This window comes from Eumetopias jubatus, unplaced genomic scaffold, assembly GCF_037043125.1.
Source record: "Eumetopias jubatus isolate StellerSeaLion01/CBP00866 unplaced genomic scaffold, mEumJub1_p1.0 scaffold_2, whole genome shotgun sequence".
NCBI classification, from domain to species: domain Eukaryota; kingdom Metazoa; phylum Chordata; class Mammalia; order Carnivora; family Otariidae; genus Eumetopias; species Eumetopias jubatus.
In genome coordinates, this window is record NW_028274808.1 from 121,340,496 (window position 1) to 121,358,250 (window position 17,755).

Sequence of the window (17,755 nt, forward strand, 5' to 3'; positions counted from 1 at the left end):
AAAACCCAGTATTTAACCCTAGGGAAAAACAGGATTGTTTAGGTAAAAGGAAAAAACAATTGCAAACTACACAGCTCACCTGTAAGCAGCATTTACATAGTCCTAATAATATAAATTATTGTTACTCCTTCAGGAAGCAGAAGAGAAGTAGAGTATTTTTGTGGTAATGACTGCCTCAAATTTTCATCCTCCAAAATGGGAAGTTAATATAAATGCCCAAAGAAAAACCAAGTTAGGAATGTAGGCGTGCTACTTAGAGATGTGGAAATAAAAAACAAAATAATAAGTTTCAAAAGTTGAAAGCAGTGGCTTCTAGGGAAGAGTAAATGTAGGAAGAATTAGGAAAGTCAATGCTGCTGCTTCTCTTAAGAGGCTTTGTAAAAAAAAAAAAATTGCATACATATAGGCATGTATAATTTTGGTAAAAATGAAAATGAAAAATCAAAAACCAGAAAAATGATGGAGACAAAAGAGTTGGTTAGATTCTAGGACTCATAGAATACAAAATAAGTGAGAATTCTAAAACAAATTTCATAGCCTTGTGCAAATAGGTGTATGTGGCTGAGCATAACATTTTCAGTGACTTTATCATATAAGGATTCAAAAGCTACTATATTTTGAACACCTTGCAAGTGCTCCGGAAAACTACGGGAGGGGAAGGCACATGGATGGTGTGCAAAACATTGCAGATCAGGCCTACATTCAATCTATAATAGAAAAGAGCATCTGGGCCCTGTTAGTCATCTATTGACTTCTCCTCTGTTGATGATTACAGATATTTTCCTTCTCAACCTCCTTAAACATACTCATTTCAGTGCTTTCTATGTCAGCAAACTGTGACCATTACAAAGACATCAACCTAGTCTGTGTAAATACTTTTGTTTACTCGAGAATATGCTTCCAGGACCACTCTTGGCAACAAGAACTATATGTTTCCAGTTAAGGAAATAGAAAACTGTATTTCAAACAAAGTGGATTTAATACAGAAAACTGCGCAATTGTTGGAAAGCTGAAAGAGCACAAAAGTCATGTTGACGACACACAGAACATTAAGAACATGCAGTCGCTAGAGTGCTTGGAGGATAAAAAGGAAGTGGTAAGGTTGTCAGCACTGAAACCTTAGCGAGTAGCTAATATTCATCAAAGGTTTTCCTATTTCAGGCCCCCTTAAGCGCTTTAAAAGGATGATCTCAGTTTTCCTCAGACAACTCCTTGAGAAGCTTAGTCATCCTCATTTTATAGATAAGAAAACTAAAGCCAAAGACAGTTAAGTGCACACAGCTGGTAAGGATAGGGTCTGCCTGAATCCAATGATGGGGTCTGCCATGCCATAACCACCGCTCCAAACTCCCTGTTGGCACAGACAGAGGCCACCTCTTATCCATCATTGCCACCCCACTGTGCCCAGCTGAGTGCCTGGAATGGGGAGGTGTGCAGTCAGTGCTGATTTCTATTGCACGGAGCAGAAATGCCAGAGATGGTGAGCACCTCTGCTGAGACTGACAGCTGTCTGCATTGCAGTGACTTCTCTGCTGTGAAAAGAATGCTAAATCAAATATGTTCCTCTGGCTCGAAGCACTCTCTGTCCTACATCATTTGTGCTGCTTCCTTACTTCTCTTCTCTAAATGCAATATGTGGATTAGAAGTTGGAGATGAGTGCACACAATGGGAAAACAGAACTCTGAACACCCTGTGTGGGGCTGAGAGATAAGAAATATAGAATCCAGGAAAAAGAGGGAGATTAAAATATTCTGTGTAGGGAAATATTTAACCTGATGAAATCCAGATATTAACTGAAATTGGCATATTGCAAAGTCAAGGTTTGAACGCTGGCTCAGTGACCCTTTCTTTCTGATTTGACTTCGCTGGAGAATAAGCTAAGGGATGTGGCTTAAAGACCCGAGATCACGTGTGTGTAATGGATTGTTAATTCAGTCTATTACTAAATCCATCCAACTCAAACAATTGTGTAATATATCAACTTTGTGTACTCAAGCAGCAAAGAGTCTGTAAGAACTCACCAGTCTCCTGGCCTGAAGATAAAACGGAATCATGAGCACAGCAGGAAAAGTAAGCAAAAAAAGCTTTTTTACTTTTGGGGAAATATATTATTATATAATACACAAAGAGATATACTATTAATGAATAATTTAAAATTTACATATATATTAGAAACAATATACACTGAAATACAAAGTACACTATGTGCTTCAATATGCAATTCTACTAAATTACAATGAAAATAGGCTATTCCTCTGTTACGAGTGTTTTATAGACTGTGACAACACTGGGACATATTTCTTAAAAATTATTTTGAAGTATAAATTATAACACATTTATAGTTGATGAGTTTCACAACACTTTTTCTAAAAAAATTTCTCTCTTCATACAGCTGAGTTTCCTGTCTGAATTTAATTTTTAAAGGTTATGCAATGGCAATTTAATGTTTCCTATAACATTTGCTGTAACTTGTGGAGGTCATGCAAGAAACCAAAAGTGCCTTCATGAAATAATGCAAAACATCTGTTTATGCATTGTCTCTCTGTATGTTCAATTAAAAGGAAAAAATAATTTTCAAATTGTCTTAATAATTGGTTTAGGCAAAGCTTCATGTAAAAACCAATGGAGTTTTTTTTCTGTTGAATTGGGTGATCTTTAAATTTAATTTCTATTTCTTAAAAAAAAAGCTATTCCTAAATATCTTTATCAAGAATGAATAGCATCTGTATCTAATAAAGTCTTTACTTCCTATATTAATGTGCAGGAGCTATGGCCAATCATGAATAATTTGCAAACCTAAAATTCTATGTTTTTAATCAAAAAGTTATCTTTATATTAAGAAACCATAATTTAAATGTGTTATTTTTTATAATCATATTCTTTGTAGGAACACAGGGAAGTTGGATCTGACAAAAGTTCTATGAGAGGAATTTGATTCAGAGGGCTTTATCCTTTGAAGCTTACTATGAAATCTCTTAAAAAAGGCATACTGATTTCAAAGCATTAGAGTCATCAAGGTTAGGCAAGCCAACAACAACATGCAAATTCTGAATTAAAAGGGTCCTATTGTGGCATAATCCAGGAAATTTCCATAGAAATTCTATGGAAGAATATTTTTTCCATTTTTTTTTACAAAAAAATAATAACAGTGATACGGTTTGAATCACTTATTAGCACTGGGAACACAGATAATGGATTCTAAGTTTTCCCTGGAGACATGTTTATTTGTTCAATGTGCTCGCAGGGACAGAGAAATGCATGTGGTCTTTCAACATAAGCAATTCATGTTATTTGCTCAATTACAAAAGCCTGTGCAACTGCTTCCAGTACATGTGTTATGTTAGGCGTGGATCACACAATATACTATCTTGCTATGGTAACTTAAAGATTCTGAGGTTTCTACACACACTGTGACACATCACTCCTGTATCAGTAAGATCGGCGGGAAATCACACAGGTCGCCAACTGTCGGTTTTCTCATTGCAACTCTCTTTATTTTCACTCATTACTGGTTAGCCTTTACGATGGCATTACATTTCAAATGAAGAAGAGTTAGGAAAAAGGAAAATGAAATATGCCAAAACTCAGCTTAAAAGAAGGGTCAGAGAGCAAAAGTGTAAACTAAATGAATACAATCCTCCCCCTTCCGATGCCACATCAATCACTTTTAGCCTTGTGACAACACCATTTTTGTTTACCCTTCCTGTATTATATTCTCCTCAAATGCTAAGAGACAATAATGATACCTATTTTATAAGGTGGTTTTGAGAATTTAATAAATTAATACTGTAAAGCACTTAGAATAGTGCCTGGTACATAGAAATAATTGAATAAATGTTAGTCACTGCTATTATTATTGTTGCTGTTATTATTATTTAACCTTTGTTAATCTTTCACTACCCATGGGGTAGTAAAAAAATAAAGTTGGGTGATTTTTTTTTTTAAGTTGGATGGATCTTAATTCTCTGGACAGCCAGCTTTGTGACTTTGGGAAAATTACTCAGTTAATTACTGAGTCAATTGAGCCTCAATCTTTTTATCTGTAAAATAAGACCAAAAATTCAATAATATTGCCTTGGTAGCATCATTGTGAGGTTTAAAGATCAAGCATGTAACTCGCCCAGAACAGAACCCTATAGTTAGGATCTATCTACCATTAGTGTATTATTTCCAAGAACTTTCACATTTTTGTGGCATTGACCATAGCAAAAACCTTGCAAAGTGGGAGGATTTGATGAGAATGAATTGTCAAAAGGATAAATTTCTATTGAAGATTTTTTTTATCATATTTGCAATTATGCCAATTCTTTCTAGGAAAAACTCCCTTAACTGTATAAGCTTTGCAACAAAGAAGACAGGTTTTATATTATATTCCCAAGCACTAAAAACATGTTTTCAACTTTTTATTTTTCAGAACCTTCATGGGTAAGCTGTGCTAGCTAGAAATTCCAGCACACCAATCTCTCATTTTTAAATATATACGTGTGGGGGGGGGGGTATGTGTGAGTGGGTGCATACAGCTGTAACCTCGGCGATTTTTGTTGCAAATCTAATCTGGAAGGAATATCTACACATAAATTTGATGAAAACAGCACTACCAAAGCTAACTGTCAAATGAGTGATGCAAACAAGTAGCACACACAAGCAGTAGGGAAAACAAAGTTGAAAGAAGAGAACAGGCAAATAGAGAAAGAGAAGGCATCCTAGGCAGGGAGTCAAATGTGCAGATGAAATCATAAAGTTAGATTGTTTGGGCTTCAGCAGAGAACTGAGCAAGAGGGCAATAGATTTTACGTGAACAGCACTATACCTGTCAGCAAAATTATGTTGATTTAGAACTTCAAGCACTAGCCAACAGTTGTGGGTAAACAATCGATTTAGAGACCACATTAAGAAATATCAGGAAGAAACAACCCTTGGAGAAGAAAAGCCAACATTATTAAGATGGTCTAAAAGAATGTATTCCCTTTTGTCTCAATGTTTCATTATAGTTAATTCTGTTTCTCTTTCCTTGTTATTGCTTTGCCAGTTGTTTAAAAGGTATTTTTATTCTCTTTGTAAATCAGAGGTTCTTCATTTCTATGGAACCCTTGTTAGGTTCCAGACATGGGGCTAGATGTTGCACATAAAAAAATGAAAGTCACTCTCCCTGACTTTAAAAGTGGGGACAAACTGGTTTCATCTTTCTATTCAATTTCCAGGTAATCAAATGCAAAGCAGCTGTGCTGTGGGAGATAAAGAAACCCTTTTCCATTGAGGAGGTGGAGGTCGCACCCCCTAAGGCCCATGAAGTTCGTATTAAGGTGAAACATTTTTCCATTTCTATTTGGTTTTAGGTTTAAAAAATTCATAAAATGGTAAAAATGGAAATAAGGAAAAATCCATTAAGAGGAGCTTTTTATATGGTGATCCAAACAGTGGAATTACATTTATTGTCAAAGAAAGATATAAATATAAATCGTCAAATTTTTAAAAAGGAATCAAATGGTATATACAGTATAATCCTAATAAAATAAAAAAGAACTTATGTGTTTGTACAGGATAAAAAGTGCAAAAGGATATACATCAAGATTTCAAAATCAATTAGCATCAGATGGTAGAACTTAAGTGACAATTTTCCTAGTGCTAATCTGCAATTTCTACTTCTATAAAAATGGATACATTCTTGCATATTAAATAAGACTTAAATATTTCAGAAACAATTATTTCACAGACTATTCCAAATTGTTTGATGAGGAAAAGGAAAGGGTCCTAATCTTTTCTAAATCTAATCATCCTCCCTTTACCCTGTAGATGGTGGCCTCGGGAATCTGTGGCTCCGATGATCACGTGGTTGGTGGAAGGCTCATCACACCTCTCCCTGTGATCTTGGGCCATGAGGCAGCCGGCATTGTGGAAAGCATTGGAGAAGGGGTGACTACAGTAAAACCAGGTACAGAATTCACACTTAGGGAATGTACCTCAGTTCAGGACCCCAAGATCATCCAGCCTGGAAAGACCTTGCAGAAGGTCATGGCAGAGCTGGGACTAGAACATAGGTCTCCTCCTTTCTTCCCTCCCTGCCTGACGCAGACATGTGTGTATTCATGCACTCATAAATTTTCTCCTTTAGCAAGTGCCTGTCGATGTCAGGCACCAGGTTAGATCCCGGGGACACATAAAGATCAAAAGAAATGCAGTGCCTGCCAAAGTTAGAGTTCATAAACAAATAATTTCCATCTTAGTGTTGCTGAGTACTGTCTTCTGTCAGGTCCAAAGAGAACTATAAATGATACAAAATAAGAAAAATTAAGTCTATGTCCTGAGCCTCCAAATCAGTGTATGGAAACTGTTCCGTGCTGATTTCACAGGCTGGAAGCCATGAGGCTATGATTAAATCAACATGGTCTCCTCTTAGGTGGGAAGAACTTTACCAGTAAATGTGGCCTCTCCCTTACCATATACTTAATTGACCTGTGAACAGAAAATAATAAAATAAATCGTCTGGTTTGAGTCTCAGCTCTTCATATTTCCTTTAGTTAGAAATAAATTAATAATAAATGACACACTTACACTTACTTTTCCTTCTACCAAAGCAGAAAAAATAATTTACCAATTAAGTTGCCAGCTACAAACATCCGAAAGTCAGTTTTTATCCTCAAAGAGAGTGCCTAACTCATTGTTGAGGTTGACAGAGGGATTTCTTGAATTCTTCTTTGTCCCATTTTTGTTAGTTTTCCCTTAAAAAACAAAACAAAATGAAAACCCTAAAAGCACAGTCACTTTGAAAAGCCAATACTCATTTTTACTTTGTCCCAAACTATTACAAACTACCGGATCCCCAGGCATCTGGTGGAACGATGGCAGCCTGATCACAGCTAACATTTATATTTACAGTTACAGTAAGAATATTTAAGGTTTAATTGTCAAGGATTTATGAGATGATATGTATAAAACCCGCAAGAGAAAAGGCACACAACGAAAGAGAACTATTAATACAGGAGCAACAGTCTTTCAAATTCACATTGTTCCCAATATTTGTATTTCCTCTTTGGGAATCTTCAGGCACATACAAACCCAAACCATTAACGGTGCTGGCAGGCAAGGACCAGTGACATGGTGGTGAATAAATTCAATCTCTTGGAGATTTTTCAAAGACACACACCTCTAACACACATAAGCTTCCAGTTCCTGCTCTATGAATTCCTGGGTAGAAATTTAAGAAGAATGTGTTTTATATCCTCCAGGTGACAAAGTCATTCCACTCTTTACTCCCCAATGTGGAAAATGCATTGTTTGTAAACACCCACAAAGCAACTTCTGCTTGAAAAATGAGTAAGTTTCTTTTTTTTTAATTTTTTATTGTTATGTTAATCACCATACATTACATCATTAGTTTTTGATGTAGTGTTCCATGATTCATTGTTTGTGCATAACACCCAGTGCTCCACGCAGAACGTGCCCTCTTTAATACCCATCACCAGGCTAACCCATCCCCCCACCCGCCACCCCTCTAGAACCCTCAGTTTGTTTTTCAGAGTCCATTGTCTCTCATGGCTCATCTCCCCCTCCAATTTACCCCCCTTCATTCTTCCCCTCCTGCTATCTTCTTCTTCTTTTTTTTCTTAACATATATTGCATTATTTGTTTCAGAAGTACAGATCTGTGATTCAACAGTCTTGCACAATTCACAGCGCTCACCGTAGCACATACCCTCCCCAATGTCTATCACCCAGCCACCCCATCCCTCCCACCCCACCCCTACTCCAGCAAACCTCAGTTTGTTTCCTGAGATTAAGAATTCCTCATATCAGTGAGGTCATATGATACATGTCTTTCTCTGATTGACTTATTTCACTCAGCATAACACCCTCCAGTTCCATCCACATTGTCACAAATGGCAAGATCTCATTCTTTTTCATGGCTGCATAATATTCCATTGTGTATATATGCCACATCTTCTTTATCCATTCTTCTGTCGATGGACATCTTGGCTCTTTCCATAGTTTGGCTATTGTGGACATTGCTGCTATAAACATTGGGGTGCACATACCCCTTCGGGTCCCTACATTTGTATCTTTGGGGTAAATACCCAGTAGTGCAATTGCTGGATTGTATGGTAGCTCTATTTTCAACTGTTTGAGGAACCTCCATACTGTTTTCCAGAGTGGTTGCACCCGCTTGCATTCCCACCAACAGTGTAGGAGGGTTCCCCTTTCTCCGCATCCCCGCCAACATCTGTCGTTTCCTGACTTGTTAATTTTAGCCATTCTGACTGGTGTGAAGTGGTATCTCATTGAGGTTTTGATCTGGATTTCCCTGATGCCCAGCGATGTTGAGTACTTTTTCATGTGTCTGTTGGCCATTTGGATGTCTTCTTTGGAAAAATGTCTGTTCATGTCTTCTGCCCATTTCTTGATTGGATTATTTGTTCTTTGGGTGTTGAGTTTGATAAGTTCTTTATAGATTTTGGATACTAGCCCTTTATCTGATGAAAAATGAGTAAGTTTCTGATACTCTCTTTACACAGCCAATGGATTTGTGCATCAGTTATGTTCCTGTTTCATGCCCTGTGTGTCTATGTGTTGTATTGGCCAGTCTGAGCACACCTCGGGGGATCATGCAGGATGGTACTACCAGGTTCACCTGCAGAGGAAAGCCCATCTACCATTTCATTGGCACCAGCACCTTCTCCCAGTACACGGTGGTGGATGAGATTGCAGTGGCCAAGATCGATGCAGCCTCACCATTGGAGAAAGTCTGTCTCATTGGCTGTGGATTTTCTACTGGTTATGGGTCCGCAGTCAACATTGCCAAGGTAGGAATGACAAAGGATGGTAAAACAGGTTGTACTCAGACTATCAGGAACTAAAAGGAGAGCAATTTCTCACAGTAATCAGAGATCATTTTTCATAGATTTATTGGTAGCTTTCTGCCCTGTTACCACAATAACACTGATATACTCTACAAAATTTAGGATATCAGTTATGAGTGGGGAAAATGGCTTCAGAAGGAATTGAGGAGCATTTCCTAGAAAATTTATGTTTATCACAGATGAAAAAGCTATTGATGCTTAGTTGAGAAAAAGTAAAGATATAATTTTCAACAATTATTCTTCTATATTTGTTCTTTATGTGATTACTAAATTTTAGACCTGGGAGCTCATTTAGTAATTTATTGTACTGTAAACACCAACATGCATCAGGTATAGTAGGTTCTGCTAGCTTTTGAGGCAGCAGAAGTAAATGAAACGAAGGGGTCACCTCTGAGGAGCATCTAGTCCATGGATCCTCTACTCCCAGAATTAGGATCAACAGTAGATTCCAAAGCCTTATCTGGTACACCTCCAAACCAAGAGTCACCAACCCACCCACTCTGTGGATCCCTATAAGGGTGGTAATGAAGCTTCAATAATGCATTTTGCATTTGTTCCAGTCATTAGGGGATTTCACTGTTTACATCTCGCCTCCTGCCATGAACACACACATATGCACACACACACACACACACACAGGTCAGAGGTGGTAGATTTTAAAGAGAAATTCTTTAAAGGCCCCTCTTCCCAAAAGGTTGGAAATGTAGCAGTATTCCTTCATTTTATGAAATGAAGCCCCAAAGACATAAAGCTATTTGCCCAAAATCTCACAGCTGGTTAGTGTGAAAGCTGCACCTAGCCTTTCTCTCCAAACTCCAGCTGAATCTTAAACCATGATACATAATTACCTTTACCTTTAAATCACAATCACAAGTCTCAAATTTTTCTAAACAAGGTAAAAAGTGGTATTGTATCCCACAGAATGTTACTTGGGACAGGAGAAATATTTTACCCATGCTGAAGGCTGACTATAGCAGTTTAGGTTTCCTAACAGTCCCTAGCCAATTTAAATAATTGAGAGCACTTGTTTTCCAAATTTCTGTGGCTCTAGCGCTTAGTCCCTTATGCAATTACATCATCTGTTTGAGCAGGTGGTCTAACTGAGCCTACACAGAGCAAAAGCTGAGGGCACTTGTAATAATTAATCTCAGCCATTAATAAAACACAGACCAACTTTTCAGTGCATATTGTTTATTAGTATATTCTTAAAAGCAGGGATAACGACCCACAAGATCACAGCAGTCTCAAGCTGTATTATCTTAGTTATCTGTTAAATTTCCCCTGTTCTTAGGCTTTCCTCTAAGCTAAGGATAACTTTTCTATGTTTCACAGCTAATTTCTGCTCTTGTGGTACTGGTCATGATACTGAAAGTTAATGAACCAAGGAGCTAATTATTAAGAATTTGATTGGATTATTTTTCAGTATCCCAGAATAATATTTTCCACTTATTATTTCATTTCCCAAAACTTGCATTTCTGTGTGTGATATAATAAAGCTGGGTGTCAATGGATTTGAGCTATTTGAGTCTCTTCAAGATGGTAGTCACTGGCATTTAGAGCTTAAAGAGCTTAAAATCCAATCCACTGGCTCCAACCCTGGGCTTCCCATTGGAGTCACCTGGGAACTGGATCCCACCTACAGAGATTCTGATGGAATTGGTTACGAACTGTGACCTGGGCATTGAGATGTTTTAAAGCTCCCCAGGTGAGTCTAATGTCCAGCAGAGTTTGGGAACCACTCATCTAGTTCAACCCCCCTAATTTAAACACGAAGCAACTGAAGCCAAAAGAGATTTGGCAGAAGGTTGGACCTAAGAGTTTGACTAGCATCCCATAACTGACAAGGCATGGCACTTTATGCAGCTTAGGCACTTTCTAATAATGATTATTTAATCCATTTTTGCATTTTCTGTAAACACAGGTCACCCAGGGCTCCACCTGTGTGGTGTTTGGCCTTGGAGGGGTCGGCCTGTCTGTGATCATAGGCTGTAAAGCAGCGGGAGCAGCCAGGATCATTGGGGTGGACATCAACAAAGACAAATTTGCAAAGGCCAAAGAAGTGGGTGCCACTGAGTGCATCAGCCCTCAGGACTACAAGGAATCCATCCAGGATGTGCTGAAGGAAATGAGTGGTGGCGGTGTGGATTTTTCATTTGAAGCCATTGGGCGGCTTGACACCATGGTATGTAATAGGAAATGCCCTGAGATATCTGCTTCTACATTCCAGAGTGTACTTTTAGGCGTCAGAATATAAATAACATATATAAATAATATTTTAAAAACTATGAATGGTGATTTTCCATCACCTGTCAGTTACCTGGGATATTCAGTTTATTACTATGAGAAATCTTTAATTCCATCAGCTACACAAATCTGTCTCAAGTAATACTTCCCCTTAGAGAGGAAAGAGGGTCTTTTTTTTAATTAAGCCATTATAAATTTACTTTCTTAACGTTTAGTAAAAAAATCCAAACTCAAGTAAATATAGATAATATAAATTCTGTTTTCAAATTGGCAAGTTTGATTCCTCCCATTCTTAACAAAAATGGTTTTAACATGTTAAAATGGTTTAAAATGTTAAAAACATTTTTTTATATTTTAATAAGTTTTCATTTCTTTTCATATATCATACTATGGCCAGAGGGAATAATGGCCAATTTTAGACCAGTATCATTTATTAACAGAAAATATTGCATTTTACCATTTACCACACTGCCCCATTCTGCCACAGTAAACAGCACAGTGCCTGGCACATAGTAAGCACCCAGTATCTATGTGTTGGGCTGAATACTTTAGAAAGTCAACAAATTTTTCCACCAAAAAAATTTAAGAGATACATATCTCATAGCACTGTTTATAAATTACATGAGATAATGCATGTAAAATACTTAGCACAGTGCCACCTGTCAGATGGTAAGCTCAATAAATGTTAGCTAGTGCTATTGATATGCAATACTGTTTCTGACCTTACAGTGTTTACAACACCTTTGAAATATAGAAAACATTACTTTCAAATAATTGTAAATGTCATCACTTGCAATGAGGAACACATCTCCAGTTATATTCCACCTAACCAGAATTCTCTAGAATCCTACTGAAACAGTCCCCAGAAACCAACAAATCCCCCTTTTGAGGTTCTCCAGTAAATCCCAGCAGTGTTGGTTATAGGGTGCACCACCCTAAGAATAAAGCTTTCTGTAGCCTTGACTTGGGACAATATGCCAACTTCAGATGACTGAAGTTCCAAGAGAAGCCAACTTTATTCAAGGTGGTAGCATTTCTCCTTATGCCCTTTTTCTGTTGTTTTCCCTCTATTTTCTTCTGTGAAATTGGATTGTTACTTCACTTAAAGATACCAAATATCCAACGGCCTCATGTTCTGAGGTTACCTGGTCTTCTATACATCATACTCCAAAATCAAAGGATTAATCCTTATATATTGCTGGGTGGGGGAGGTCCTCAACAATTCTCTTACTATGGAACATGTTTAAAAACTTGACTGGAGGGGGAAGGCTTTCTTTTGAAATTCCAGGAGACCAGAAGTTCCAAGTGAATAAGAGACCAATTTTGGTAATGTAATTGACCTTATATCTTGTTTGCCATCAAAACACATGGTTCAAAGTCCTGAGTTCAAAATATCTACTTGACAAATAAATGAAAAATGACTTAACTCATAGACTGCCTGAGAGCGATGTGGTGACCAAACACTACTTTTACTTGAGGAATCAGACTTTATATAGATATGTTTGTAATGATGTTTGCCTCTACTATTTTATAAGGAAGAATTAAGCATACACAAATTTATTTATCCACTGGTTTCATTAAAAAGAGATTTTCTGGGCATTTCCTAAAACCACAGCACTATTCTAGGCACAATGGGGAATAAAGAAACAAAAGATGTTATCTCTTCCCTGCACATACTCACAATCTAGCTGAATCAATATTGCATAATACCATGTATCATGAGTGGTGACTACAGAAAAATCACTTTAATGATGCTAAATATTAATTTTATTCCAGGTGGCTGCCTTGTCCTGCTGTCAAGAGTCCCATGGTGTAAGCGTCATTGTAGGAGTACCACCTAGTTCGCAAGATCTCTCTATGAACCCCATGTTGCTATTGACCGGACGTACCTGGAAAGGAGCAATTTTTGGTGGTACATAGTTAGGCTTGATGGCTGAATTCTTGTATTCTTTTTTTTTTAATTTTTTTATTGTTATGTTAATCACCATATATTACATAATTTGTTTTGGTGTACTGTTCCATGATTCATTGTTTGTTCATAACACCCAGTGCTCCATGCAGAACGTGCCCTCCTCAATACCCATCACCAGGCTAACCCATCCCCCCACCCTCCTCCCCTCCAGAAACCTCAGTTTGTTTTTCAGAGTTGGATGGCTGAATTCTTATTAACCTCAGGAGTTCTTCCCTTTTACAAGTGACAAAACCAGGTTTTAAAAAGCAACATGGTTAAAAGTAAATTAAAATCCCTTTGTAGCTTTAGGCTCTAAATCAACTAGATTTATGGATCTGATGCACACAGAAGGTCCCAAGACACACTTTTTGGTGTTCCCATTAACTAGAATCTTTCCGTACCCTTCTTTTATACCCATGATGCCACAGGGCACTCATAGGACCCAAGAAATCCATAGCAGTCATTCATGTGTGCTCTCATCGCCTAAATTAAGGCAATTGCTAAATTTGCTCCTTGACTTTGGGAATAAGCACCAATAGTATAATTTCTCTATGGGAGAGCTAACAATTAAGGACTCTAGTTTATCTAGGTGGATTAAAAAAAAAAGTCTAACCATGGCAAAAGGATATTGAAACACTATCTCTTATTAGCCTCAGTAACAGTAGTCTGTGGGACGTAGCACTTTCTATAAACTTTCATCTTAATTCTGCTTGGAGGGGCGCCTGGGTGGCTCAGTCGGTTAAGCAGCTGCCTTCGGCTCGGATCATGATCCCAGGGTCCTGGGATTGAGCCCCACATCGGGCTCCCTGCTCAGTGGGGAGTCTGCTTCTCCTCTCCCTCTGTCTGCTGCTCCCCCTGCTTGTACTTGCTCTCTGCCTCTCTCTCTCTCTCTCTCTCTGTGTGTCAAATAAATAAATAAAATCTTGGAAAAAAAAAAAACATTCGGCTTGAAAAGTCTCTTCTCCAATTCTCCTTTTACCCGTGGCTGAATCTTACAATGATGTCATTTTCTTTTCAGGCTTTAAGAGTAAAGACTCTGTCCCCAAACTTGTGGCTGATTTTATGGCTAAGAAGTTTCCACTGGATCCATTAATAACCCATGTTTTACCTTTTGAAAAAATAAATGAAGGATTTGACCTGCTTCACTCTGGAAAGAGGTAGATATTAAATTTCTTTTTTATGGTGGGGATTGGTCAATAGAGAAAAAAGGTGAAAGAATGAAAAAAATACTGGAGTGCCTTGTTTCTCCATTGGTAGTTCAGTCTTTGGATACAGAACATTTAAGATGGTATTGTGAGAAACTAAAACAGTTGCTTTGTACTTCCTGTTCTACTGAAACCAAATTATTTTGGTTACAGAGAATCTGAATAATCAAAACCACTCAGCTTTATTTACAAAAGAATAGTCACCCTTGGAAGGAAAAAGAATCAGAGTCACACGGTCTTAATTATAACCTAAGTCACTGCAGCCTCTGCCTGGCCACCTAAAAAGGTTGACCATTAATGGATGTAAATTTATATTAAGGACCTATTTCATTATGGAAGGAGGTAGAACTACCTTGAGATTTTTTTTTCCTAGACAGATATCACTAATTTTTTCATTAAAAAACGCCATTATTATTTTTTTTCAGTTTACAAAGAACTTTTCACAACTAAAAATTATAGGCATACCTTTGACATATTGTGGATTCAGTTCCAGACCACTGCAATAAAGCGAATATGCAGTAAAGTGAGTCAAAGGAAGTTTTTGCTTTCCCAGTGCTTATAAAAGTTATTTTTACACTATGCTATAGTGCTATAGTCTAGTAAGGTACAATAGCAGTATGTCTAAAAAACAATGTACGTACCTTAATTAAAAAATATTGTGTTGCTAAAAAATGCTAACCATCATCTGACCTTCAGTGAGTTGTGATCTTTTTGCTGGTGGAGGGTCGTGCTGGCTGCTGACTGATCAGCATGGGGGTTGCTGAAGTTTGGGGTGACTGTGGCAATTTATTAAAATAAGACAGCAATAAAGTTTGTTACATCGATTGGTTCTTCCTTTCACTAGAACACTTAGAGACCACTGTAGTGTTATTAATTGGCCTAATTTCAGTATTGTTGTGTCTCAGGTGATAGGCCCAGGAAAGACAGGGAGACAGGGGAATAGCCAGTGGCAGTCAGAATCCACACAGTATTTATGGATTAAGTTCATCATCTTCTATGGGCACATTCGTGATAGTCCCAAAACAATTACATAATAGCATGGAAAGATCACTGATCACAGGTTACCATAACAAATACAACAGGAATGAAAAAGTTTGAAATATTGTAAGAATTACTACAATGTGACCCAGAGACAGGAAGTGAGCAAATGCTGTTGGAAAAAAATAGTACCAGCAGACTTGCTCAACACAGGGTCGCCACAAACCTTCAATTCATAAAATAACGCAGTATCTGCAAGGAGCAACGTGGTGAGGTGTGCCTGTGTTGTAAAGGGGAATGCTCTTTTAAATGCTGAAGTCTTATATTTTCTTCAAAGATTAGGAAAATAAGCCAATTCCATTTCTACCTCTAACATTTAACTGTAATGACCACCTAAAAAGAATTTTGTCATCTGCATTTACACATGAGGTGCATCTTGTAATAGGCAGTTGTAGCTAACTCCCACCTTCTAGGAGCATCACCCATACTTTTTCTGCTATCTCACACTTCTCATGAGGTTTTCAACTTTAAATAGAAGTTCTTAAGTGTGGGTGCTTATAATGTATATAATAATATAACATATTATACTGGGCTGTCTGACAAATCTTATCGAGAGCACCAGATTACATCCTTTCTGGAAAGCAATTTGGTTAATTTGCATCAGAAACCCTTAAAAAAAAAAAAAAACCTAGGTCCCTTGTCCCAGCAATTCCATTTCTGGGAAGCTATTCTACAGAAATAATGAGAGAATCAAATACACATCTATTTAAGCACGCTCATCTATTGTCTATAGTATCAAAACTTGGAAACATACTGAAGTCCAACATTAAGGGAGTGGTTAAATAAATTCCAACCATGTACTAGAAATCAATGAAGCCATGTGAAAGAAGTTATTTCATCAAATTGGGAAATTCTTATATTGTAATTTTAGGTTACAAAATTGAGAACACAAACTTATATATACAATGTGACCCCAAGTTTTCAATATGAGCAGTAAAAAATTGACATATGTCTAGAAAAAATATTGATCAGAATGCAAGAAAATATTAACACTATCTCTAGGTGTGGGATTACAGGTAATTTTTACTTTTTTTTTAAGATTTTGTTTTTATTTATTTGTCGGGGGGGGGGAGAACACAAGCAGGGGGAGTGGCAGGCAGGGGGAGAAGCAGGCTCCCTGCCAAGCAGGGAGCCCGATGCGGGACTCGATCCCAGGACCCTGGGATCCTGCCCTGAGCTGAAGGCAGACGCTTAACCGACTGAGCCACCCAGGCATCCTAATTTTTACTTTCTTCTTCACACTATCTTTCAGTCTCTAAAATTACATATATTTTCCTTATTAAATATAAGTATATAAATATATATATATATTTTTTAAGGCACAAAGACCATCTTTTTCTAAAAGTTTATATCCATCAGAAGATAGTTTTTAGAAAGGACACTGGTTCCAGTGTAAATGTTAAATTTCTGATCTCCATAAGAGTGAAGTTTCTGAATACAAATCAACTTTATTATATATTTCTAAGAATCCTTCAACATTTCTTTATCAAAGCTCTAGGAAGCCTTCAAGATGGTCTTTATTACATTATGGTTCCTTCCAGCAAGTTATCTATCATTTTGTAATTTGTGCAACTTTATATTGAGGTTTAAATTCCCACACCCCACACTAGATATGTGACCTAGAACAAGTTATAACCCCCTCTCTCAGTATTTTTAATCTCTAAAATGGAAACATTAGGACCTGCCTGATAGCATGGTTGTTTCAGTTGAGGTTTCAATGATAAAATGCACAAAAAGCATCTACAGATTATGTGACAAGTAGCAAGCACTTATTACATGTCATTACCCATTGTCGTTTTGTATTATTATGCCAGATATGCATGCTCTCAAAAGTGACTTTTTGAGGATGTTCATATATAATGAAGCCTAAATGGCAGTCATATTCAGGATGTTATGATTGAGCTCAAGGCAGGAGAACACACAAGAAAGAACCAGCAAAAGAGGCCCACTCACTGTACTACTTTACTTGACATGAATGCACAGGGATGCAAATGAAGTAGTGGAACCACAGATAGCTTTTCACTGAGACAGCAGTGAATGTTCCTTGGACTCTCACGTGGAAGAGTGTGGGTTATCTGAACATTAAAACAATTAATATATCTTTTATTTCCTGTTGTAGCATCCGCACCATCCTAACATTCTGAGACCATACAAATGCCTTCACTTGCAGCAGTCTTTTGGCTCCTGCACCTTCTGGAACGAGCAACCAAACAACATCACTAATTCTGTTCTTCAGAGATGCAGTCAATAAATCATGCATGAGAGCTATCCAAAAGAAACAAAAATTCATATGAAATCCTTTTTCAAGCCAATGTTTAAAATTCAGGTGAAAGCTAGGTGAATCATTAGCTGCATAGTTGAGTCCAATAAACTTTCCTTCTTAATCATTCTACTCATGGTGAATTATGGCATCTTTCCCACTGGGGAAAGGTGGGTATTTCTTTGACTTCTTGAATTTCTTG

At 37.4% G+C, this 17,755-nt stretch overlaps 1 protein-coding gene across 1 annotated transcript; it reads left to right on the forward strand.

The window, feature by feature from the left end:
- Positions 1-2,032: 2,032 nt before the first annotated feature.
- LOC114202985 (alcohol dehydrogenase E chain) lies at positions 2,033-17,437 on the forward strand. Its single transcript, XM_028096381.2, has 9 exons — positions 2,033-2,071; positions 5,203-5,304; positions 5,795-5,933; positions 7,228-7,315; positions 8,579-8,798; positions 10,777-11,037; positions 12,876-13,011; positions 14,069-14,207; positions 17,413-17,437. The coding sequence occupies exons 1-9, from the start codon at positions 2,054-2,056 to the stop codon at positions 17,435-17,437; spliced, it is 1,128 nt and encodes a 375-aa protein (XP_027952182.1). The 5' UTR covers positions 2,033-2,053.
- The last annotated feature ends 318 nt before the right edge of the window (positions 17,438-17,755 follow it).

What these genes read in the sequence shown, in the direction of transcription:
- LOC114202985 (XM_028096381.2), top strand. An exon ending in CCGCAGTCAACATTGCCAAG is followed by an intron (nt 8,799 to 10,776) that starts GTAGGAATGACA and finishes CTGTAAACACAG; the next exon opens with GTCACCCAGGGCTCCACCTG. An exon ending in TTGGGCGGCTTGACACCATG is followed by an intron (nt 11,038 to 12,875) that starts GTATGTAATAGG and finishes ATTTTATTCCAG; the next exon opens with GTGGCTGCCTTGTCCTGCTG.